General features: G+C 45.2%; 1 protein-coding gene across 1 annotated transcript; it reads left to right on the plus strand.

The window, feature by feature from the left end:
- Window positions 1-398: 398 nt before the first annotated feature.
- Window positions 399-23,642, plus strand: APPBP2 (amyloid beta precursor protein binding protein 2). The gene is made up of 13 exons (XM_039562864.1): window positions 399-561; window positions 9,321-9,409; window positions 10,122-10,273; window positions 10,797-10,920; window positions 15,092-15,260; window positions 15,941-16,030; window positions 16,478-16,545; window positions 16,624-16,729; window positions 17,004-17,128; window positions 17,307-17,392; window positions 17,733-17,923; window positions 18,319-18,484; window positions 18,682-23,642. Exons 1-13 carry the CDS (start codon window positions 421-423, stop codon window positions 18,933-18,935), a joined length of 1,761 nt encoding a protein of 586 aa, XP_039418798.1. The 5' UTR covers window positions 399-420; the 3' UTR covers window positions 18,936-23,642.
- The last annotated feature ends 282 nt before the right edge of the window (window positions 23,643-23,924 follow it).

The raw sequence follows: 23,924 nt of genomic DNA on the forward strand, positions 1-23,924 counted from the left end.
AGAGAGATGCTCCAGACCCTCCATAAAACCCCACCCCACAGCGCTGCGCTACTTCCCCTTAAGTCGGTTCCCTCGTGCCTCCCTCACAATGCCCGTTCTCGCTGCTGCCGCCCGCCCGTCCGGGCAGGGCTGCGGGACCCCGGGGAGCCGCGGGCCGTGAGGGGCAGGGAGATGAAGAGTCCCGAGAGCCCTGGGGCGTGATGGAGAGCGGGCGGGCAGGGGGACGAGAGCCGCGGGGCGTGAGGCGGAGCGGGCAGGGTTAAGGGAGCCGCGGGGCGTGAGGCGGAGCGGGCAGGGCTGCGAGAGCCGCGGCAGCCCCGGGGCACAAGGCGGAGCGGGCGGCGGGAGCCCCGTGAGGCGGAGCGGGCGGGCGGCGGTGGGGCGGAGGGAGGGAGGGGAAGGCGGCTCCGCACAGCCAAGATGGCGGCGGTGGAGCTGGAGTGGGTCCCCGAGACGCTCTACAACACGGCCATCTCGGCCGTCGTGGACAGCTACGGGCGGGCGCGGCGCCGCGACATCCGCTCGCTGCCCGAGAACATCCAGTTCGACGTGTACTACAAGGTACGGCGGCGGCCGAGCGGGGCCGGGCCCGGCTGGGCCTGCGGGACGTGGAAGGAGAAGCGGCCGGGGGGCGGCCCGGGCCCGCCCTGCCCTGGCCTGGTCGGGGGCGCGGGGCTGAGGGGCTGCGGGGTCTCGCCGGTGCGGGGCACGGCCCGAAGGACGGGCCGGGGGCCCAGGGCCTGTGGGGCCGCCCGAGCTGCGGCTGGAGGAGCGGCGGCTCCGGGCTCGGGCCGTGCCGGGGCCTTGTGGCTGCCCCCGGGACCCGCCCCGAGGCCGCGGTGAGGGGCTGGGGAGCCCCCGGGGGCGACGCGGGGACGGGGCCTGGCCGTGGGGGTCGCGGGGGAAGGTGCCTCTCCCCACTGGGGAGCGGTGCGGGCAGGATGAGGCCGAGCTGGCTGTGGTGGAGTATGTTTTTTTTCCTTTTCCCCTTTATTTTTTTAATAATGTATTGGAGACGGTGATGTCAGTGGTTGAGAGAGCAGTTTGCCGTGGTCTAGTATTAATGATCTGGTAGGAACCAGATGGAAAGAACCGAGTGTTGTTTAATGCTGTGGTTTATTTGTATTAAATCATTCTTTGGTGCAAGGGCTGTTCTTCGTTCAGCTGCCCCTGGAATATACGGATTTGGTGTAAAAGGTGCACTGAGATGGTCCATTAATTTCTTATTGTCCCCTAAACAGGCATTTCATTCATGTGTAGGAACAGCTGTAAATGAGCATTCATGGGGAGAAACAATGTCTATAAAAACCTAAGATGAGGGATAACCCTTCTTTCCTCTTCCAGTCAATTTCTAAAAATTTAGGAGTTTTAAAATGAAGTAATTCTTTAGCCTGATCGTTATGAACCAGGGTTAGTGACCCATGGTATACATGGAGACTGGTAGTATTTACAGGGGACAGGGAAATTGCTTCTCTAGCATCGAAGCAGACATGTGCATTTTCTGCGTCCTGGTTATTTCATGTCTGCCTTAGGTGCTGAGAAGGATGGAAACCCATTTTTATGACATATGAGCATGCTCACAGATAACGATGTGATTGACACATAGTAGTCATCAGCTAAAGACTAAAGATATGAAAATCACAATGTGGAAGAATACTTGGGAGGTTAAGTTCAGGTGTTAGTAAATATGACCATTGGCAAATAAACTTCCTTGGCCTTGCTGGTCCTCATGTTCAATCAGGTGAGAGGATGGTGCTCTGTGAATTTTAAAAGTATAAAACAAAACTTCCTTCTAATGATAGAAATATCCAAGTATGTGTTATTCCTAGCTGTTTAAAAACTTGTCTGTAGGAGAACTTGATAAGATCATTGACTTTTTATGCTTTTATTAGTGCTCCTGAGTGGTTGCTTTGAATCAGGTTCACGTGGAGTTGTTCCATGATGAAGAAGATCCAGCAGCATGTCTGATTTCTGAGGAGACTCTCTTACTCTTTCTTCTGCTTGTGTATATGGGTTTGTCATCTTGCTGGGCAGATGATAATAAAGGTGATAAGTGCCTATCCCCAAAACAGTGTTTCTGTTGTACTGACAGTACAGCTGTTGTTAATGACAGTGACTGCATAGAATCACAGACTGGTTTGGGTTGGAAGGGACTTTAAAGATCATCTCATTCCACCCCTGCCATGGGCAGGGACACCTTCCACTGTCCCAGGCTGCTCCAAGCCCATCCAACCTGGCCTTGGACACTCCAGGGATCCAGGGGCAGCCACAGCTGCTCTGGGCACCCTGTGCCAGGGCCTCACCCACCGTAGATATTTTTTCCTAATCTCTGTTCTCTGTCATTTTGAAGCTGTTCCTGTAATTTCTGTGTTTCACAACAGGAGTTCTTGAACTGTGTAAGGTGAGCTGATATTCCTCTTACCAACCCGCGTCTATGGGATGTCCTCATTCAGAATAAACCAAACTGGGCCATACCTGCAGTGAGTGTTCCATGGCTGCAAGGGTAGACTGGGCTTCCATGTCCTCAGTGTCATCTTTTCTGTGTAGGACAACCAACTTGGATGGGGCCTGGAATAACCCCGTCTAGAGAATGGCATCCCTGCCCTTGGCAGGGGTTGGAATTACTTCAAGGTCCCTTCCCTCTCAGACCATTGTGTGATTCTCTGTGCACCTATAAACACTTGGTTACTGGTTCTTGAGTCTCTATTTGGATGATGACAGCATCAAATATGTCAAAGGTATCATTCAGGGGCAGCTGAATTAGGTTCAGCTGGGGACAATATCCCTCTCACGGTGTGTGTGGTGCTTGTTTTGCTGTTTTGCTTTTGGGCAGTTATTTTGAATGTCAGGTGGATATTAAATACCATTTTATCATGGTGAGGCCTATTCCATATGTCCTGACCATTGAGTTCTTTAAAGCAGAAGTAGAATTTCCAAAGCCATTAACAGTCTTTGGAGTAAGACAGACTAGAAGACCTCTAAGTATTTGTTTGACTATGTGGTGTTTGTTGCTGCTGTGTTGGGGGGGTGTCAATTAGTTGTTAGTATCCTATATCACTTTCATTCTGTGATGATGAAAAGGAATAAAAAATGTTTCAAATCTTTCACATATAACTTGTAAGTAATAGTTTTTTACCTAGGTGTTAGTCATGGTTTGTGGTACTTGAGATTTGCCATTGATTTTTGAAAAAAATAAAAGCTGGTACCAGTCAGATTTTGTTTTGATCTATGGATGTTAATTGTCTGTGGCCATACAAAAATGTTTTTATCATATTCATTGGTATAAACACTCAAACTTAATGTTTACCAGGTTTGCCCAGTTTAACCAACGTGTCCAGGTTGATTCAGAAGTTGTAGGTGAGATACAATAGCAGAGATGGTCAATGTGCTGCTATTTAAAAGGGAAGAAGATGCCAGCAGTGTCTTGGTTTTGTTCCCCAGGGTACCCTCTAATCCAGTGTTTGGCTCTATTGTCATAACATACTGCCTTATTTCCTACTCCTTAACAAATCTGATTTGTTTTACCTCTACATCTTCCAGAATTGTTAACTTTTGGAACGTGCCTTATAAACCTGGGTGAGGAATCGATCTGGGATAGCTGCAGGATGTTCTTGTGGGTTTGATAAGGAATGGGTTCTGCTGCAAGGTGACAGGAACAGGCAGGTTCCTCATGCTGAGCATATTTATCTTTCTGGAGCATTCTCAAACAGTGACTAAAACTCAAAACAAGGTACTATCAAATAATCATGACTGTGGTAAAACAACAAACCTGCACTGCTTCAGCAGGGTATCAGTGCATATCTCTTTTTTCAAGCACTGTTTGACTTTTCCTTGCAACCAGTAGAAAAATAAGAGGCAGAGCAGGATGCTTGTGAGGATATCCTGGAAATTTCCAAGCCTACATTTGAGCTAAAAAATATTTAAATGTCTTATTAATCACAGCTGTATTTTGAGGAGCTTGATAACTAGTATTGTTACAAGTAACACCTGCCTCTGGGGGGGGAAATAAAAATGTGCACACATATCATACTTTGTTTCCTTTGGGTGTTTGCCAGGTTTGTGTATATCCTGGTTGGGTTTTTTCCTAGTTAAACTAGTTAGGTTCTCTTGCTTGTTTTTCTGGGGGGGAGGATGAGAGAGAGGGTGTGTAGTTTTTAGAAGCCAAAGAAAGAAATATGCTGGATCTCATTTAACTGAGATTCAGCATATGAGCAAAATGCCAAAATTGTATATTAAAAAGTAGTGACAGCTGGAATAAACTGCAAGTCCTCAAAAAAAAAAAAAAGAAAAGCCCTGAACCCAAAACAAAACAACCAAATCAACAACAACAAAAAAAAAAACCACGTGAAAAAATCAGCTTACTGTATTTTGTAGTTTGTTGCAGTGAGGATAATGTTTTGAGGGGAGGGTGTTTGTATAGAGAATCAAGTTTTTGTTGGCAGAAGTCAGTGTCTTATGTAGACTTTGGTTCTCTCCCCCTGTACCTCAGCTTTATACTCTATTTTACATAATTATCTCATGACTTTGATTCCCAAGGTGCTTCACTGCTTTAGTGTTCTCTGCCCCATCTATCTGTTGCAGTTACACAGTGGCAGCCTCATCTTGGACTTGTATTGGTTAATGAGGAGTTTCATCCCATGTTTATTTTCCTTTTGGAATGTCTTTCCTGGATTGTGTGTTTCTCTTTTCTTACAACTGATTTTTCTTGAAAATAATTTGTTCTTGGAATGTTTTCTGGTGAGATCATTAACCACAGGAGCAGTTGGAGAGGACATTCATTTGGTTTCTGTCATGTTTAGGTATTCTTTGAACCAAAGAAAATGAACAAACAGGAATTTGCTGACAGTTGAAAACAAGAAGTAGAACGTCCGTTCTCTGCATTGCAGCAGAGGTTGAGTTTACTGATGGAGAATCATTATAAGTGTAATTTCTGTCCATCAGAATAAAACAAGCTTGTCCCAAGGCTTCAGTCTGCAGGGTATTTGATGAGAGTGAGAAGGATGAGCTCCCCCTGAAATGAAGTGTGGCTGTGCTGCTGCTTCAGTTCTGAGCTTCCCTGCCCAGGGAAGCACAATCAAGGTCACAAGCACAGAGTGTGAGGGAGGCAGAGCATCCCAGAGCCTTCTTCTGAAGAAGGGCTTCTGCTGTGACCCCCAGGGTGAGCTGACAGAGACTGAACTCCCCTGGTGCTGCTGTTTCTGGGGTGAGAACTGAAATGTGTGTGTGGGAAGCAGTGATGATTTCTGCCTGTGCACACACACAGTGTACAACCTCTCCTGTCACCTGGCTGGGGCACAGTGTGCAGCAGGACTGCACTGAATGCTGCTGGGCTTAAATCAGAGCCTTCTATCACCTCTTCAAATTAAAGCCTCACAGTGGAGGAGAATCATTACCTCGTTAGTTTTTGCCAGTTATTATTAACACATGCCTTATTTCTGTAGTCTAAATTTAGATGTGAACTGAGCTGTCTTTCCTTGTTATGTCTTTACTAGTTTGAAACTTCTTTTCTTCTAACTTGTGCTACTCAGATTGCTTTTTTTTTTTTAACCTCTAACTGTGGGCATGTTTTCTCATCCCAATATCCTCCAACTTCCCTTCCTTTTCAGTATCCTTGTTGAGTCTGAGACACCAGAACTCATCATAATTGAGATAATGAGGTCACATCATGAGCAGAGGTGTGTTGAGCTCCTGCTGAACAATAATTCCTATTTCCACTTCATTTCCTCTGGGCTGATTGAACTTCAAAGCAGGCTGGGTTTTCCCAGTTCCTGAGGAGAATCTCACACACGTGTGACTGTGAGGCTCAGACTTTGTACCCCTTGTGCTGGACTCTGTGAAACGCAAACTGTGCTGCTCTGGCCCAGAGAGCAGAGCAGGTGGGAATGTTTGGGCTGTGCAAGCACTGGGCTCTAAAAGATGTCTCTGAAGTCAGGCTAGTTCAGTAACATTGGTTTTTTTCTTGGTTATTTATTTGATTGAGGTTTGTACAGATCAGCCTGGTAGCTGGCATTGTGCTTTCCAAGGAGAGCTGAATTTTCGTCTTTTTTAATGCCTTAAACAGCATCCAGTAGAAGCAGTGCTTGTGCAGAGGGTTTGTAGATGATTTTGAAATTGATTTAAAAGCATGGAATGTACCTAAATTTTGAACTGTTTATTTTCTGTAATGAGTCATTTGTCAAGAGATTTCAGTGAACTGTTGACTCAGGAAAACTTTTTCCTTCCTTGTTGAGTGGGGAAGGAACATGGTGGTTTCAGCCCAACTTTTTTCCCAAATACTGCTGTTTTTTAAGTACACTGTCCTTCCCTAATCTGGCTTGATACTCCATGTTACATTATTAGGCATTACAAAACATGCTGGGGAGCTTCTTGGACTTCCTCTGTAATTCTTACTGAAATATCCATGCTTTTCAATCCTCTTCCAAACTGGAGCAACAGGAGCATATTTTTCAAATTGCGTCTTCTTCAGTTCCTCTTTTAGAGGATCTTTGTACAGCTGGCTGGAATTAACCCCCATCTGCTTTGAAAAATGATTTTTAAAATATTATGTTTATAGAAAGTTTGGTTGTTTTTTTAAGCTTAATCTACCCAGGGAAAGACAAGAACTTCAATAGAATTATAATATAATATTAAAGTTACAAGTTAATGTCATTAATATGTTTAATTTGGGACACCACAACGTGCAGCTTTTATAACACACCCACCTGGATGTGCAGTTCAACATTCAGCCTTAGATCCTGAAGAAGGATCGTGGTGAGTTTCTCACAGCTGTGCACAACAGCTGGATTGGGCATGTGTGTGGTAATCCACCTGTATATTAAATGTATAGCTGTCCTCAGTGCCAGAACTCATGTGTCAGTGTGAGCTGATGGAGTTGGGAGTCATCTTGCAGTTTTTGAGTCATTTTTCCATAGTTAAAGAAAAATAAATCCCTGGTAGGTTCCAAATAGGTTAAGCTGGTGTCTAAAGGACTTTTCTCTCTTCAGAACAGAATAGTTCTTTAGAAGTCCAAAGCTCTGTGTTCATGCCAGGGCATGTTTTTCTTGAATTGCTGTTTTGTTTTCATGTTATGTAGCAAGGCTGTGGTCAGGGATTCTGTCTCTCTGGAGCTTTGACACGAGAATCATTTCTTCAGTCCTCCCAGCTGCTTCTCAATGAGTGTTACTGGATCTCCTGGAATTACTTCACAGTTTGATGTATACTCACTATTTCCATGTCAAATTTAGTTTGAAAATATTGCTGTAACCACCATAACAGTTCCAAGAGGCTTCCAGCTGAGTTAATTCTTCAAAATGTTTGCCAGTATCTTGAGGGAAGGGGTTACAGGGATAGTAAAAGTCTCAAAGATGTTGTATTTCAGGTTAGAGCAGTGAAAAATTGCAGCTTGGACTTTGGGGCCCAAGCCAAACTTGACATGTGCCCGACATTATTGATGTTCTAAAACTGAGGGTCCTGTGGGACCTTCCCCCTCCCTCCCACCCCACCAGGCCATTTACTCCTTGGCAGTTTCAGAATCTCATGTAAGAGGGATTCTCTCCTTACAAGATGTTTATGTAACCTCATAAATACATAAATTTTTAAAAGTCTTATTATGTTTAATATTTGATAAACCAAGAATCTCTGGGATTTTTGGCTAGCAGTGCAAGGTGATAGGAGGGAGTGATACTGTACTTGAGAGCTGTGAAACGTGATAGTAATTTTGGTTGCCTTAAATCCTGCTACAGTAGCTTGGGGATGTCTAAGCTTCCTCCAGAAATGAGCTCACCAGTTATTGATGGGATGCCCACCTTCACTTTGGGCATGGAATACCAGGCAATTTAAACAGCCCTTTTTTTTTTTTTTTTTTTTTTTTACTGCAGAAGATACATTTTAGGTTTTATAGAACATTTACTGTGAGACAGCTGTGCTGAAGAAATGAGAACATTTAACCATGACTGTAGCTTTTAAATACAGCAGACTGGCTCTTCCTTCAGTGCCAGAGAGAATCCAGCTCCAGCAGGAGCTCTGATCCCTTTGAAGTGCAGGGACACGCTGCTTTATCTGAGCAGTTACTTTGCATGCAAACTTGCTCTGGTTTTTAAAAGAGTTGCTTTTTTTTTTTTTTTTTTTTAATGTTCCCCCAGAAAAATAGATAACAAAAAGGAAAACATTCATTTCTGGCAATTGACATTATTAGGTCAAAGTATTTTTGAAGTTTTTTTGTAGGTTGTGTTGTTAAAATAACAAATTTGCTGTGCTCTAGAGCCAGTGTCATGTGCTTTTACAAGAAGAGTTGACTAAAACTAAATATCAGGCCGGAGATGTTCTCATGTGCTGTGTTTGGAATATTAATTCATCAGCTCCCAGTGTTTGTGGAGAAAAAGGTGAACCAGATGCTTATCACTGGAAGCATTTTAAGGCATTATTAGAAGTGGGAGGAATATTAATGTTTTCATTTAAGCGCTGATGGTGCCTGTGGCAGGTGTGGAATGGTGCTTCCTTAGGTCCTGTACCCTCCTATGCTCATCTGTGGGTCAGGGCCTTCAAGATAATGGGAATTAATAGTTCACAGTGGATTTCTCTGACATTTATTTGCACAGTCCCTTTGTACTTGTGTAAATCCATAGCATTTATAGCCTGATGTGGCAGAGCTTAACCATGCACTGCATGGACAACTGTCAGTGGTTTGTTATGAGTAACACAGCTGATAAATTTGTTTATCTGCAGGGCCAAATCACTTTGGGCATAAAACAAGCCAGCGCTCTTAATAAATGCACGAACAGACTCCAGTTTTCCCAGTTACTGATGGGGGAATTACCTGTGGAAGCTCAGGTGTAAATGGGGACGGGGCTTGTGCCTGTCTTTGTGCTGGGTATTGGTGAGTCACTCCTTGCAGAACTTGTGGGTTTGGGTTTATTTGTATCTGATATATTTGCATTGCTGTGTCCTAGATTATGTGCCATTTAAACACGTTTTGAAAGTACTTGGTATCACAGCTGTCAGTTGTATTTTTTGCTGATTTCAGTCATTTCTTGGTTTTGTCTTGGGTTTGTAGCTTACACGTGGCAGTGTTTTGGTGATGCAGGAGGACACAAACACCTGGAAATACATCTGTAGATTAAAAAAAACCCCTTGAAACCACCTATGGACCTCTCATAGCTCAGTTTTTTTAAACATTGAAGTTGTACTCCTGTGGTGAAATCTTCTGACACTGGAACTTTTTAGCCTGCTCTATTTCAATGCTTTAAGGTCTAGATTTCATTGTAAATTATCCTTGCTAGTAAGCTGAATTTCCCAGATCTTAAATTTTAAGATTAACTTACCTGGGTTTTTTTTTTTCCCAGCTTTACCAACAGGGCCGCTTGTGCCAGCTGGGTAGTGAATTTTGTGAACTAGAAGTTTTTGCAAAGGTGCTACGAGCTTTAGATAAAAGGTGAGTATCTTAATAGATCAATAATTCTCATTTCAGCTCTTAATCTCTCCATCTAGGAAGAGAGATTTAAAAAAGGTGCAAACAAGAAAAAATGCAAACCTCCCCCCCCCAAGATGCTCAACACAGAGAAGTCGGTGCTCAGACAGTCCCTGAGCAGTGGCAGTCACAGCACCCATTTCCTGCTGATTTAGCAAATCCTGAGGGATCGCCCCAGTTTGAAGAGTTTTCCTGTCATTAAATATTCCAATTCGTGGTGTTCCAGAACTTGACTGTTTTAGATCAGATTCTTTCATTCTAACCGGGATGAGCTTTGAGTCTTCAGGCACCGGTTCCTCCCATAGCATGTGTGATGTTAATGAAGCCATCACTGCTCATTTGTCTGCGAGTGCTGGGGGGGGGGGGGATTGGAGCCCTCCTCCCTGGTGAGTTTGAGCTGGAAACTGTTGTTTCCCGGTTTTAATCCTGTGTGGGCAGCTTGTGTTTGGCTCCCACGGGAGGGTGTCCTTGCAAAGAACTTGGTGTGCACTTGCTTTGTGTTGGGTCACCCAACACCTGGGATCCATCAGCTGCAGCCTCACAGTGGGGCTTGTACTCATCTGCTTTGGGTTTTGAGGGAGGCTTGGGCTTGACTTGTCTCCTCTGAATTCATGAGAGCCAACTGACTGCTTTCAAACCTGCACGTGTAACCGAGCTGTGCTTCCTTTTGTTGCAGACATCTGCTCCATCACTGTTTCCAGGCTCTGATGGACCATGGAGTCAAGGTTGCTTCTGTCCTGGCCTATTCCTTCAGCAGACGGTGCTCCTACATTGCAGAGTCAGATGCTGCTGTGAAAGAAAAAGCAATCCAGATTGGGTTTGTTTTAGGTAACTGCTGCTCATGGGCTCTTTGCTTTCTCTCTTGCAAGCTTCAGTTAATCTAACATTAATTTTTTTCCCCGTTAAAGATTGGCCTTTTAAAGAACGTGTGTTTTGTAATGGAATTTTTGGAAAGCTACTTGGTGTCTTAAAAGAAACATATTGGATTTAATATCTAAGAATATATAGACTTTTTTTAGTTCAAATAGTTTAGGTTTAAAATTGGTTTGCAGATGTGATGAGTTTGCATGATTTTGGTGTTGGTAAGTTTTTCTTGACAGAAATCTGTAGGAAAACTCTGTAATACCAAAAAGCCATCCTAAACAAAGTATTATTTCCTTCAGCTGTAGGAGAATTCTCCTCTTACATTTCATCCTTTTCAGGTCAGGAGGGTTTGACCTTGACAGGATTTTTGTCTGTAGAAGCAGGTCTATGAAATAGGTGATCATTTTGTAAGACTTGAGCAAACCCTTTTTCTCTTGCCAATGTGTTTTGCTCTTCACTTTGCTGTTTGTTGCTGATTTTTTTCCAGGGGGGTTCCTGTCAGATGCAGGCTGGTACAGTGATGCTGAGAAGGTGTTCCTTTCCTGCCTTCAGCTGTGCACCCTCCACGATGAAATCCTTCACTGGTTCCGTGCTGTGGAGTGTTGTGTGAGGTGAGCTCACCTTGAATTCCTGGGAAACCTTGGAGCCATCCAGCTCCAGATGCTCCTTTGGTGTTCTGCTGCACCAAAACACTTTTCTGGCTAGAGCTGAAGATCAAGAGGTGCTTGTTTTACACTAATCCCTGGATTTTCAGCTTCTAAGTTGGCAGCATAGTACAATGGATTAAAAAACCCAGTGTTTTGCTGTCCTTTGTAATCTCTCATGGGGAACACTGCTGGATAACAAGAGTGGTCCAGAATCCTTGTTTTCTCAAGGATTTTTGCATGTGAAGGAATGTTCTGTGTTGGACTTTGCTGAAGTTCTATTTATGACAAGTAGAATTTGCCAAATCCAAATGCAAGCAATAATAGATACAGTTGAGCAGAAATAAAATCAGAACTTGCCTTTCCTGATTCCACATCCAGCGAGTTCTCTTGTTCCATGCTGAGTACTTAGCTCTGGGCCTGGGTAAAGAAAGATCTGGATGTCCAATTCTTGTGGGCACCTCCAGCCACAGCTGAAAACATTTGGGAAAGGGGATTTTTTGCTACTAGAGTCTTGAAGCTGCCTTGTTTCTCAGGGCCTGCAGAGGTTCACATTCCCTTGGCAGAGGCCTCTGTTGCTCTTCCCCCTGTGTGTTGAGGTGTGATGAACTGCAGGCAGGAGCTGGCTGGGTTTTGTTGCTCTCACCATGACCAACCTGTTTTTGCACACTCCAGATGTGCCCTTGGGCACCTGGAGGCTGCTGGGCAGACTTAAATTAGGATTTTTTTTTTTTTTTTTTTAGCTGCTGTAACAAATAATAAAGCATGTGCTGTATTTATCTGAATATAGAGCAAAACTTGTTTGGAAAGCTGCTCCAAAAAAAGCCCTGCATCTTGTTTATGGTTGGGCAAACACGAAGAGTAAAGAGGCTTTGCCAAGAGCTGCTGATGTCCTGTGCCAGCCCCAGGGCCATGGCAATGCTGCTCTGCCTGGTTCTGCTGGCTGGCATTCCAGAAATGATGCCAGGAGCCTGGGCACACATATCCAGCTTCCTAGAACTGGGGAGTGATGGATATAGAGCCACAGTTAGTGCTTGGTCCTTTGCCTTCTAATTAATCTAAAAAAAGTTTTCTTGTTGTATCAGGCTCTTTGGCAAGCTGGAGAAGTTGCTTAAAAATAACTCTGTCACCTTCTCCAAATAGAAATGAAAAGAAGGGAAAGAAAGGCAGGGAAAAAAGGGAACTGTCTCTGCTGGACAATAGTTGTGGAAAGGAGATTTTCACTCCCTGCTAGAAGAAAGCATCCTGTGTTAGAATGAACCCTTCTGACCTGGAGGTGTTGGCTCTGTTTGGTAGAGACATCCATTGTTCTCTAGGGAACGCTGCTGGCCTGTGTGGGACATCACCCCTCCGCGCAGCAGGGGGAGTGGGAAATGTTCTGGCATCTCCCAAACACTTGGCATCGTTGGTTTGGGGTTGTACCAATCTGAAAGAATGTCAAACACTTTGAGAAGGGCTAAATCTGTAAAATCTGAACACCTTTCTGTGGCAAGAGAGCAGTCGTTATACTCAGCTTACTGCCTCTCAACTTGAGAATAAACTTCCTGTTGTGACCACCTGATCCCCACTGCAGGGTGTGATGTTTGTGCACTGAGCTTGCACTGGAGTGAGGGGGAGTTTTAAGGAAACAAAATTCAAGTCCAGCTTTTCAAAGTATGACACTATTTTAAAGTGGCAGCTCTTGCTCTAAAGCTAACAAGGCAACTCTCTGGGGGTTGAATTAATACACTGTGTTATTAATAGAACACAGTTTTAAAATGTGTGAAGTTTTGTGTTATTTGAGCACAACTTGGTGTTTCCTTGTCCTGGCAGTAGTAAATTCTGTGGAGAAGCTGGGAAGGTGGGAGGTTCCTCTGAGATTGTACACTGCTTCCCTGCATGTGTGGTGCTCCTTTTGGTTTGCCTTCTCTCATTATTCTGTGTTAACAGTAAGGTACAAATGCATAACACAAATACGTGGTTCTCCCACTTCATTGTTGCACGTTTGGCTGATTCTTAGGTTGTTTTCTTCTGGTGGTTTTAGACTTCCTAAGCTGCTGTGTTGGCTCTGAGAGACTGAGTTTGTTGGGGGAGGTTAGTCCCCAAAAGCTGTTATTGCAGACATCAAAAGAGGTTCAGAGCTATTAGCATAAATGTCTTGAGGCCTTCTCTCTTCCTCTTGGCTTTATCTCCTAAGATTCCTTTGGATTAATAAAGGATTTTTTTGTTACTCAGAACTGGATCACATAAACTCTGCTTATCCTAGAGGATTGGCTTAGGTTTAGCTTGGGTTTTTTTTGAGATTTCTTTGTTTCTAGACACTATCACTGAAGCATCCAGACATTGGATATGATCTTTCCCAGGAGCTTATCTAAATTGCAGTGCTGTCTCCACTGGCTTATTCCATTACATGGGATTTGGGCTCCGTGGTTTTGATGCTGCACAGCAGCTCCCAACTGAATGGTGTTGGCAAAATGTTTTTTTCTCTTTCGGGAAAGTGTTTACTTAATTCTTCTCTCGTCTCTTTATAATTCCTGTCTCTTGTTGCTGGAATGTTCCTGTGACCAGGCACACAATGCACTTGTACATTGTGTTTGGTTCCGAGACTTTATTTAAGGAAAAATGTGGGTGTTGCTTTTTGCTGTCTGTTCTTGAGCCGTGGTGCTGTTTCCCACTGGAGAGCTGGAGCTTGTGTAGCTTTTGCAGGGTTTTGAAGGGCTTTTCTTTTGATGTTCTCTTTGTGCAGCAAATACACATCTGTCATGTGCTTGCCTTCATGCCCTGCTTAGGAAAATGGAAACTCTATTTCTTTTCTCATTACTGTTTGAGTTTGGTGAGGCATTTGGGTGGGAAACAGAGGGACAGTGTTGGACAGGCTGAGTTTTTAGGGTGAACTGAGCTGTATTACAGAGGGCATGGCTGCAGTAGCTTAAATCTCCACTTGGAGCAAGTGGAAACAGGTTTAGAAAAGAAAAAAAAATTAGCAAAACCTTCACTGTTCACTCCTTCCCCTTTAACAGTTGGTTGGAAGTTTTATCCTAATGTATCATATCAGGACTAAAATGCTGTTCCTGTACATTAACCCACATGGTCAGAGTTTGAGCCTCTTTGCAATGCAGCTTCACATTCTGCTTCCCTTCCCTCTGTGCAGGTCTCTCCCTGTGCTGTGTTGTCCTGATTTCCCCAGCCTTGCCTGGTGTTTTCAGTCTGTTACTCACTGTCTAATGACACATTTCCAGCAGGGACAGTGGAGGTTAATTCACCAAAATTCCATGTCTGCTCACTGGCAGGTGTTTGCCATGGAGCAGGAGCAGCTGCCCTGGCTGGGAATCCAGCTCTGCCCTTTGGGCTTGGAATATCCTAACACACCCATTCCAAATGCACCTCGTTAAAGCCAGTGAGCATCAGCCTATGTTAATGAGCAAATTCTTTACTTTTATTTAAAATAAGTGCCAGCAGCTAGAACTGTTACTTCTCTAGGGAAGCAGGAATAGGTTTCAGCAGTGTGTGGTGTTATTGGCTGTATTTGGGTGTTGATCCTTGAGATGGGAAGGCAGCAGGGTAGGAGAGGGAAGAGCAGGGGGTGTTGGAGTTCTTGTGGACTTGGTCAATAAGATAGTCTCTCCTGGTGGTGCTGGAACGTGTGTGGAATAGATGTGACTAAATCTTTTGTGAAGACCTCCCCCAAGCCCCAAAGCACAAAAATGCCCACTTGGAGCTACTCAGGGTTTGGGGGGAAAGCATAGGGATGCAGAAAATGAGCCGTGTTGTACTTACTGTGGCTGTTTGGGGTTACCACCCTTTGGGAAGGGGGTGGGAGAGATTTCAGACTGTGTAGGGCAGGGCTTTGGGAGAGGAATTGCATCAGTATTGAGAAGAATGGATTTTATGAAAATTAACACACAAAGACACCACACCAGAGTGTGCATTGGATATGCAAAACTGCATCAATAGGTAAAATCCTGTGACATTTCCAGCAGGAAAAATTCCTGCTGAAGCTGCCCTGTGCCCTGTTGTGGTGTGTGACCGACCCCAGGCAGGGCAGTTGTGCTGGGCTGGCAGAGCTCCAGCCGTGTGCGCGTCCCCCACCAGGTCCCTGGCGCTGTGCGTGCAGCGGTTCCTGCAGCCGCCCTCAGCAGCTCTCTCTGCATCCCCCAAGGTTGCTGCACGTTCGGAACGGGAACTGCAAGTACCACCTGGGAGAGGAGACGTTCAAGCTGGCACAGTCCTACATGGACAAGCTGGCCAAGCACGGGCAGCAGGCCAACAAGGCGGCGCTGTACGGGGAGCTGTGCGCCCTGCTCTTCGCCAAGAGCCACTACGACGAGGTGAGGGGGCCTGGGGGGGCACTGGCACCTGCCTGGGTGCTCCTCCTTAGTCCTGGTTCTGTTCTCCCTGGGAGCTGTGTGGCACTGCCAGAGCAACGATTCATTTATCCACTGCTGTTTCTATGTATCGTTCTGTGTTAGTCTGTAAGCTCTTTGCAGCACTTTGACCAACATGAAGATACATGTGTTACCTTGCCCGTACCTGTTAGTCGTCTGTCAATGAAATATTATAAAAGCTTATTTTAATGGGTAAAAGTGAATAGCAGAAGTCAGTCTTTGCACCTGTTTTGTAAAACTCTGTCTTAAGTGAAACTACTCTATAAACTGGTTTTCCTTTAGCCCCCAAGTTCACTGACAGGGTGTTGTCCTGCACACTGGGAATTGTGAGGATTGCTTAAAGATTATAAAATGCCCTGTTCTGTCTGTAAATGTAATTGTAATAATATAAACCTTAGATTAATATAAAATACTTACATATTCACTGTTAACCTTAAAAGTGGGTTTTAAGTCTGTCTTTTAAGACATAACTGGACAGTTCATTACACATAAGCAATCAAACAGCATATTTTAAATTTTGGAGTGTAAATGACCAGCTTTTCAGAGGCAGGTAATGTTTTTTCTTAATGTTACAACGCTGTGAAGTTCCAGCTTCATTGTGTTGGTGCCTTTCTGTCCCACAGGCCTATAAGTGGTGCATAGAAGCCATGAAGGAGATCACAGTTGGGCTGCCTGTAAAAGTAGTGGTGGATGTGCTACGACAAGCATCAAAGGTGAATCTAAAATCTCCCTGTTGTTTTGGGTACTAAATTGCTGCCAAGAATGGCTGAAGAGAGGTTGTTAACTCCAGAATTCTCCTCAGGAGCCCTAAGGCTTGTTTGTGTTTGTCTCAGAATGGGTGGGGGGTTTTGTTTCTATTTCTTTCTCTCTGAGACTGAGTTAGAGGTGCACAAGTGACCATTGTGACAATGTTAACCTGCGAACTTCCCTGAGAAGGGCTCTGTTCCCTCTTTGATCTGGACTAGGTACAGCACAGTCCCTTCAGTCAGGCAGGATAAAATCAGTTTATTAATGCTGTGCTCCTTTTCTTAAATAATTGAAAAGTCCTTTAATAACCACAATGATATTTTGAAATTAAAAACATCAGTAAGTGTGGCAGTGTCTGGAGGGGCTGAGCTGTGAGTGCCCAGCTCCTCACGTGCTTCCCTTCCCCTGCCCAGGCCTGCGTGGTGAAACGGGAGTTCAAGAAGGCTGAGCAGCTCATAAAGCACGCTGTGTACCTTGCCAGGTAAGGGGCATTCCAGAAAAAACCTTTCAAAATTATACTCAGCGTGCCTCAATTTCTAATGGAAGTGTGTTTGTGCAGGGAGCATTTTGGAGCCAAGCACCCCAAATACTCTGACACGCTACTAGACTACGGATTTTACTTGCTCAACGTAGACAATATCTGCCAATCTGTTGCCATCTATCAGGTAGGCAGCAGGACTTGTTTCTCTTGATACTTTTAATCTCTCAGATGTTGTAGTTAATTCATGGAGGTAGAGAATAGTTGATTTAATGACTGCAATGATGATGTTTACAAAAACCCTGAACACCGCCAGCTATGGGGTTTTTGCTTTCTTTGTCTTCCTCTGACTCGTTTTATGTATTTAGTGTCTCAAATAGAGAAAAGAGAATTTCAGAGCCAGTAGATTGGGGTTTTTTTCTGTGTTAACTGATGAAATTGTATTTTTGGAACCCTTGCAGACAGCGCTCGATATCCGGCAGTCAGTGTTTGGAGGTAAAAACATCCACGTAGCTACAGCTCATGAAGACTTGGCTTATTCCTCGTATGTTCACCAGTACAGCTCTGGGAAATTTGACAATGCACTGTGAGTACAACACACAGCAGCACAGTTAGTGCTGTACATGGAGAAAAATGTTCTGAAATGACCCAGACTTTGACTGTCATTTAAATGCATGTTCATTGCATTAATATTTCTAATATTTTATCAGTCAGCTGCTGATGTACATAAATGTATCTTGAATTTTTTATTTCAACTCTCTCAGATTCCATGCTGAACGTGCTATTGGCATTATCACTCACATTCTCCCAGAAGACCATCTTCTCTTGGCCTCTTCAAAGAGAGTTAAAGGTAGATCCCTTTGTTGTTTGAACCATTTGGATGTGTTCATCCTGGTCCCTACCAGGCAATGTAGCTTGAGCTGTCTTTTTCAGTGGAGGTGTTTGTAGTCCTTGGTGTTTACAGCACACTTGTAAATACAAAAAAATCCCAACTTCAGGACTTAGCCAGAAGAGTTGGTGTGGGGCAGTAAAATTACAGAGTATAAAAATAGTGTTGGGAGCTTGAGACAGCAGTGTGAAAGCAGTTTGTGACAGGCACAAAGCCTGGTGAGCTGTGTCCCGAGGTGTCTGGGGTCTGTGGCTTTGAGCTGTGTGTGGACACAGTAACAGCTCCTCTCTCCTGCCCCCAGCACTTATCCTGGAGGAGATTGCCATAGACTGTCACAACAAGGAGACAGAGCAGAGGCTGCTGCAGGAGGCTCATGACCTACACCTCTCCTCGCTCCAGTTGGCTAAAAAAGCCTTTGGGGAGTTCAACGTGCAAACAGCCAAACACTACGGCAACCTGGGCAGACTGTATCAGTCCATGAGGAAGTTTAAGGTAAGACTTTACTTGTGACCCAAAATCTGCAAGACAGCTGAAATCTGTCACTACAAATGATGGGTTTCAGTGTCCACAATTCCTAACTTCAGTTGGTAGTTCTGTGCTTGGAAAACTTGTGCTTTATCATTCACCTCAAAAGCTTTGTGCAAAAATAATCCATGGAGATGGATGATGCTCTCAGAGGGTGGCAGAGCTTGGTGCTACAATCTGCTGATCCACTTAACTAAAGAATTGGAGAACTTGGTTTATATTTGGCTTTGTTCCTTTTTGCCTGTTACAAAATGCTACTGTTTAAGCTGCTACATAGTTAAGTTTCTTTAAACTTTCTTTCCCCTCTTTTTCTGGGCTGGTGAGTGGTGTCTGACTGACCTGTGTGAATCTGGCCCTGACAGGAAGCAGAGGAAATGCACATCAAGGCCATCCAGATTAAGGAGCAGCTCCTGGGGCAGGAGGATTACGAAGTTGCCCTCTCCGTGGGCCATCTCGCGTCCCTCTACAACTATGACATGAACCAGTATGAAAATGCTGAAAAGCTTTATCTGAGATCCATAGCAATTGGTAAGTGACCACAGGAAACTTAAATGTGTTAAAGTTTTTAGGAAATAACTTGGCTGTTAGTCTTTAGACAGCATTTTGTGGCTAGAACATAAATGGAGAACGTAGGCAAACTTTGTTGGTAAAAATAACCTGAGAACTCAGATGCAGCACATGGATATTTTACCTCTCAATTTGGTTTTTCTCTTGGGTTTCTTTAGGAAAGAAGCTTTTTGGTGAAGGATACAGTGGACTTGAATACGATTACAGAGGTCTCATTAAACTGTACAATTCCATTGGCAATTATGAGAAGGTGTTTGAGTACCACAACATTTTGGCCAATTGGAACCGGTTGCGGGACCGGCAGTTCTCGGTCACGGATGCGCTGGAGGACGTCAGCACCAGCCCCCAGTCCACAGAAGAAGTGGTCCAGTCTTTTCTGATGTCTCAGAACCTCGATGGACAGAGCAGCTAAGAACTTGGTCAATTAACCAGTTAAGGTTTTTTTCCCCAGGTTGCAGGGGGAAAAGTCATACTGTGAAATCTAAACCATGTAGTTCTCTGGGGGCTGGAATTTGCATTGAAACACTGGTCCAGTCTACTGAAGAGTGCCCATACGGATGAATGTGTGTTAAATTCCTCTCAGCATGTGTATGGCATGTTTAGTTCGGCTCACATTTTTAACTTGGTATTCCCAAAAAAACCCCCTTCTTTCTCTCTTGTTTCAAAAGAAGCTACTTTGCAGAAAGTCTGCAAGAAAACATTAAATAAAACTGTTTGAGTTCAAAAGAGTTGCATTCTTATTACAGATGGAAGGTTTCATCGAGAGCTTTCTGCTGATTCACAGAGAGAACAAAAGCTGTACTCTGAGGAGCTATAGAGAAAGGTCTTTCTGCTGTATCACTGTAGCAAAGTTCATGGTAAATAGCCAGCAAAGGGAGGATGTGCTGGCCTTGGCTGCTGCCTTACCAAGAAAAGTGGCAAAGACCCACTTTGGAGAGCACCATCCGCTCGTTGAGTGCCGCCTGTGCTGTTGTGGATGCCCTGAACTGGACCAGCACAGATCCCATAGACCAGCAACCACAGTGTCCTCGGTGCCACCACCAGTGCTCACCTGAGCAGGACCAGGACACCACAGTGGACCAGCCTGCTAGAAACCGGTTTTGGACCAGTGGCTTTAATTTAGTATTTCTGCCCCTGCATTCACTTTGACAGTAGAACTCTCATTTAGATGTCTGATCAGTGCAAATGATATCCATGTAATAGATCCAGAGCTAGGAAGTGAAATGATGGTTTGTCTGTACCCAGCGAGCTTCTGCAGAGATTCCTGGCAGTGCCACAGCTCCACACGCTCCACTCTGCTGCAGCCACTCCTCCTTTCCTTTCCCACGGGCTCTTACTCTGCTAACAGAGGCCATACCTTGTTTATACCAGTGAAGAGTTTTGTATTCCAATCCAGTTCCATTTTCTGTTTCTGGAGAACACAACTTACTGTACAGTTCGCAGGGGTCAGTGGAAAATGCCAAAAAGCACAACAGGTCTTTTTTTTTGTGATGCTTCATTTCTACATTAAACAAGAGTACAACCAGAAACCGATTCCTTATGTTAATTTATGAAGCAGAGCTCAGCTGTACAGACCCTCTGAGAATGCCTCTCTCACTTGCTTGTCTTAATTCTTCTGCTGGGGGCTGCTTGGTTGTGTGGGTTTGGGTTCGGGTGTTGTTCTGGGGTTTGTTTGATTTCCTGGCGTTGGGCAATATTGAAAGTCTGTGTAACGCAAACCAGAAGCGACTCGCTGCTGTTACCTCAGCTCTGCCAGCGGCACCAGCAGTGCCCTGGATCTGGGATTCTGTGGATTCTGTCAGTCTGGGGGTTCTCCCCCCCTCTTTTCAGGGGTTTGTACCTTGGCCAGTCACAGCCGGGGCTCAGCCGGCTCTTCCAGCAGGACTGGGGCTGGATGTTCTGTTGGGGGTCTGGTTTTTCATTGGTTTTTATGGGGTTTGTGGCAGGGAAAGGTGCTGGATGATCTTCAGGGAGGAAATAGAGGTTTTGGACATGATGTGGAGCTTAATGGCTCTTCTAAGAAGTGAAATTTTACAGGCCAATAGTTCGTATTTTGGTGCCTTCAAGTGTTTTTTGGGGGGGAAAGGCTGAGTAATATCACCTTTAAAATGCAATGACATAATTAGTGGATGCAGATTAATGATTGCATATTTAGAATATCTTCACTGAGGTGAAAAGATGTATTTGCATAAAACCCCCTGTGGTATTAGGACTTAACTGCAGTGTGTCTGCAACAGCTGCTCAGTGAAAATCCAACTTACTTATGTGTGGATTTAAAATGTGATTTATTTATAGCAGTTTTTGTTTATGACTGTGTAGGAGCTACAGACAAATTCAGCTATACAAGGCAAAACCTTCTTCTCCCTGAATGCCCATGGCACTGACAAGTTATAAATTTCTTATGAATTTTAATGTCCTATTAAAAGTTATTTAAAGTTAAACAAAGTACGTAACAGTGGTGTCAGAACTTGGGCAGGGAAGTGGCTTAAAGCTGTCCTAAAGATGATTCTGTACTGCAGAAGTGTTTAAAGCTCCCAGCTGGGTGCATGGATTTACACTGGCGTTGTCTGGAGATCATTTATCCACTCTGTGTTCCCAGTCTTGGGTTGCCAGCTTTTGACTAAGGAATCCCAAAGTGTCGAGGTTGTGTTTGGGATGAGGAGCATTGTTTGACCGACAGCAGTCAGTGGCCTGCAGGAACCACTGCTCTTGTTCCAGCCCTCGTTGTGTCCCTGTTCATGGCTTGCCCTCAGGTCAGGGCAGCCAGGGGAGCTTCTGGTGTGGGCAGCTTGGGGAGGAGCTGCGCTTCCGTAACCAAATGCATCCCTTCTGTTTGTTTGTTGGTGGCTTCAGTCTGAGCTCTGGTGGCTGCTACTCTTTGTCCTTTCCTAAAGCTGCTTCAGCGCGTTGCCTGCTCGGTGCATTGGCTTGGCTGGGAGGAAGGAAGGTCCTAAAGCTCCCTGGGAATTCCCTTTGGTAGAGGACTTGGCCAAGGGCCGTTGTGATCCTTGAGGGCTCTGGTGTGTTCCTCCTGTGCCTGCAGGGAATCCTGAGTGGGGCTGAGCTGCTCCTGCAGCATCCCTGCAGCTCCATTGTGCCGGGGCAGGTCCCTTCTGGATCGGGGTGGCTGTGGCTGATTGCTGGTACTGGGGGAGCACGGGGGGTTGGCAGGATGATGCTGCAGCTGCCTGGGACAGCTCTGCTGCCCCTGCTCGGGACCTGCACTCGTGGCTGGGACAGCACAGAACTGACCCCATGGGGGTTTGGTTCCATGTCTCCCGAAGGGAGCTGTTGGCAGGTTCTGTGTTGGCCCCTGGAGCCTGTCTGGGATGCTGTGCTGCTGCTGTTTCTGTTGCTCTCTCTGCTGTTACAGTTTGTTTGGTGCTTTTGAGGAGTGGGACCCTGCTGGGATGGAGGTAAAGGACTCGTTGGAGTGGATCTTGTAGCACGACTCCAGTCCTCCCTCGCTCTGTCCCGGGCAGAGCTGAAAGCAGGGGCTTCAGTCCCCTCTGTTCTCCTCCTGTGGGGTTTTCCAGTGCCCCGTGGCTCCTCTCTCCCCTCCTGCCCTAGCCCAGGGCAGCTTTTCCATGCACAGCCGGGTCAGTACTGGGGTGGGGCCTAGCACGGTGGGACATCGATCCAGGAATGAGTGATTGGCATTTTTAGATGCACAACGTGCCCACGCGGGGGCTGTTTGGTGCTGGCAGTGGAAATCCTGTGAAATGCATCTTTTCCTTGAAGGTGAGTAAAGCAATCACCCCAGAGTCACTGGGTGCAGGTGGTGAGGACGGGTGTCACCTCAAGGTAAATTATTTTCACTATTGATTAAGTTAAACCCTTTCAGCGTGAGGTTGTTTGGATCAGTGAGGGGGGAGTTTGCTCAAGGTGCCATTGCTGCTTCTCATGGTACAAAAATGCACATTTTCAGTCCTAAACGTGGGAGAGCACAAAAAGGACAACTCACCGTGCCTCGAACAGGGGGGAAGCTGTTGGCAAAACCTCCCTGGGGTGATGTGGCTGGGCTGTGACTCGGGCTGGCAGCAGGCAGTGCAGGGCAGGTGTTGCTGTTACCAACCTTTCAGCAGATCCTTCCTTCTGCTGCCTGTGCAGAACCTGATTTCATCTAGAAGTCCTCGTTCCCTTACAAGAAAACTCCTGGCCAGTGTCAGCTGCAAAGCCTCTTCTGCGTTGTGGGGGGTGTGTGTGACACTCGTGGCCTGGGGCTCTTAAGACACTGGGCCCCAGGAGGGCTTCGGGGAGAAGTGGGGAAAATTTCCTTTATCTAGATGTAAATTCAAAAACCTACAAAGAATTGGCAGCGCTGGGAATGCTTTTGTCCCTAAATCTCAGGAACGTTTTGGGCAGTGACACAGGTGTCCCTGGGTGATGTAAAGTGTGTGCTCTAGGGTCTCGTATTCCACTACTCCTTGCAATCCTCGGTATCTATAGCATGAGTGGCCTTAGTGAGTTTGTTGAAGTGCACATTTTTTTTCTTTTCAGAAGTAAATTTTAAGATGAAAAAGATATATACTATATAAATATATAGAGATATTTAGAAACTTGGTTTGTGGTGCACAAGTTCAGTGTTGGATCGCTAAATACTCGTCGCAGGTACCATATGTGTAACTTTTCTTTTCTGTATATTCCTTTCTGGGAAGCAATGTTGCCATGGTAACTACAACTTTACAATTTCTTTACTACTTAATGATGTGAATGAATTCTACATTTTATTGAATATTACCAGGTTCAGTACTATTTTTATACTTTATTGAACTACAGGGGATTTTAATTTAATAGCATTAAAAAAAAAAAAAAAAAGATGTTGCTTGAACTGTATAACTGTATAAATGGAACTACTTACACAAACCCACCTCTAAACCAGAATCTCCACCTGTAGTGCCACGTTCATTTATATAAAAGTATCTTGATCATTACTAGACCTTGCAGCCCCCTCCCTGTCGTGTCAGGACGAACGTTTCGTACCCCACCTCTCCCCAGCTGCAGTGCCCGACATCCTCTGTACCCATGGAGCCATCCTATGTTTGTAACCAGCATTGTGATATTCTGTAACTGTATTGCTAAAATGAAATATTGACCTAATAAATAGAGTGTTCCCGCAGCCTGGAGTATCTGCAGTGAATTGGTTACAACTTCCCTTCCCGCAGTGCCTGTCCTTGCCAGGAGAAGGAGGGCATCCCTGCCTTTGGGGGCAAATCCTGCAAATCCTTAGGGATGGGGCTTGTGTTGAATACCTGTGGAATGTGAACAGTGGGAGGGGGGAGCCCATGGTACCTGCAAGATGCGGATCCTTCCCGGATCCTTCCCTGCTTCTTGGTCTTTTTTCTCCCTAAAGTAGCCATGGGAACACAAAGTCTCCTGCAAGTGAACGGTGGCAGCACAA

The sequence above is a fragment of the Corvus cornix genome, chromosome 19 (assembly GCF_000738735.6).
Source record: "Corvus cornix cornix isolate S_Up_H32 chromosome 19, ASM73873v5, whole genome shotgun sequence".
NCBI classification, from domain to species: Eukaryota; Metazoa; Chordata; class Aves; order Passeriformes; family Corvidae; genus Corvus; species Corvus cornix.

What these genes read in the sequence shown, in the direction of transcription:
- APPBP2 (XM_039562864.1), top strand. Translation starts at nt 421, where the DNA reads ATGGCGGCGGTGGAGCTGGAGTGGGTCCCCGAGACGCTCTACAACACG. An exon ending in CCAGATTGGGTTTGTTTTAG is followed by an intron (nt 10,274 to 10,796) that starts GTAACTGCTGCT and finishes ATTTTTTTCCAG; the next exon opens with GGGGGTTCCTGTCAGATGCA. An exon ending in TGCTACGACAAGCATCAAAG is followed by an intron (nt 16,031 to 16,477) that starts GTGAATCTAAAA and finishes TCCCCTGCCCAG; the next exon opens with GCCTGCGTGGTGAAACGGGA.